This window comes from Volvox carteri, assembly GCF_000143455.1.
Source record: "Volvox carteri f. nagariensis unplaced genomic scaffold VOLCAscaffold_80, whole genome shotgun sequence".
Classification (NCBI taxonomy): domain Eukaryota; kingdom Viridiplantae; phylum Chlorophyta; class Chlorophyceae; order Chlamydomonadales; family Volvocaceae; genus Volvox; species Volvox carteri.
Window position 1 is genome coordinate 513,610 of NW_003307623.1, and position 1,540 is coordinate 515,149.

The 1,540-nt window shown below is 61.7% G+C and overlaps 1 protein-coding gene across 1 annotated transcript in view; it reads right to left on the reverse strand.

Annotated features, from left to right (window-relative positions):
- Nucleotides 1–233: 233 nt before the first annotated feature.
- The window catches only part of VOLCADRAFT_99000 (uncharacterized protein), a gene marked incomplete at both ends in the record, with an annotated part of 22,120 nt that continues 20,813 nt past the window's right edge, over nt 234–1,540 (reverse strand). The window contains one exon of the mRNA XM_002957822.1: nt 234–1,154. Within this exon, the coding sequence (XP_002957868.1) occupies nt 234–1,154 (921 nt within the window). The remainder of the gene's footprint in view (nt 1,155–1,540) is intronic.

The window sequence follows — 1,540 nt, forward strand, 5'->3', positions numbered from 1 at the left end:
TGCCGTACAGTACCCTGCAAAAGTCTCGAGACCAAACCCTTGTCAAGGGCCCCTCCATCCGACTGCAAAAGTCACTCACATCAATCACTCCAAAACCCGCCTCTTCTTGCAAAGGTAGGAGTACGGGCATTCGCACGTGATTATCGTATATGACGTACAGAATGCCGTACGTGTCAGAACCCCATTATTTGTGTGCCGTTATCATCATCATGAGGATGGCGGGGACGACGCCCTCATGGCGCGTCGACGTCCTCATCCGTACATGCCGCCAGCAGAGCAGGCGGCATCGCCAGCGACACCGCTACTTCGTCAATGAGCCCGGTGCCGCGCTGCACCTGCTGCGCCTTGCCGCCGCCGCCGCCGCCGCCGCCGCCGCCGCCAATATCCTCCTGCTGCAACAAAGCATCTCCAGGTTGCCCGCGCATCCTTCTTAACTGTAACGCCACCACTGGCTGACCCCGCGGCAACCCCTTGAGCTTAAATTCTCCAAGGTCAACCACCTGTACGGCACGTGGCACCAAGGAGGCCTTACCTGGCGCCGCCGCAAGCACCGCCGCCGCCGCCGGCGCGAGGCAGGCGGCGCCCTGCGGCAAGGCAGGGGTACGGCCTTCGGAATCGTTCAAGATCGGAGGGGCGCACGCCGCCGCCAGGCTCGCCGCAGCCGCCGCCGCAACGGCGGTGCCGACACCGCTGCCGCCAGCACCGCCGCCGCCGCCAACCTCCGACACGTCGGAAATGCTGGCGGCGCCACGGTCACCGCCGCCGCCGCCAGTAGGTAATCTGGAAGCAGCGGCAGCAGCGGCGGCGTCGGAGCCGGGCAATGATGTCGGTACGAGCCACGACGGCGCCAGCTGCAGCGCAGCCGCTGGCGGTGGCGCCGGCGGCGCAGATGGCAACTTGGCGAGTCCGAAGGCGCCGCTGCCGCTGTTCGTCGTACGGTAGACGCTTGCAGGCCCAGTGCCGCAGGCAGCGGCGGCGATGGGGATGCCTGTCGGTCTGTATGTCAGGCTGCTGCCGTTCGTACTGCCTCGGTGCATTAGCGGGGACTGTCCAGTTACCAAAGAGGTACCACGGACCCGTGGGTCCCGGAGCGGCGCTGGACCGGCCAGCGGCGCCAGAGGCGTCAGGCGGCTGCTGCGTGCATCACTTCCCACCTCTATATCAACAGAAGTGGAAGACAGCGGCAGAAGACACAGGCCACCAGAGGACAATGAAGGGGAGATAGGAGGGGAGTTCGTTCGGGGGTGGGGGGTTAACCGTGGGGGCTTTGTGTGTGTGAGGGGGGAAGGATAAAGGGGTTAGGTTCCGCAATGAGGGATGACGGGCAGCAAGTGGGCAGATGGACACCCCCTCGTGTTTGTGTGTGTGTGTATGTGTGTGTATGTGTGTGTATGTGTGTGTATGTGTGTGTATGTGTATGTGTATGTGTGTGTATGTGTATGTGTATGTGTGTGTGTATGTGTATGTGTATGTGTATGTGTATGTGTATGTGTATGTGTATGTGTATGTGTATGTGTATGTGTATGTGTATGTGTATGTG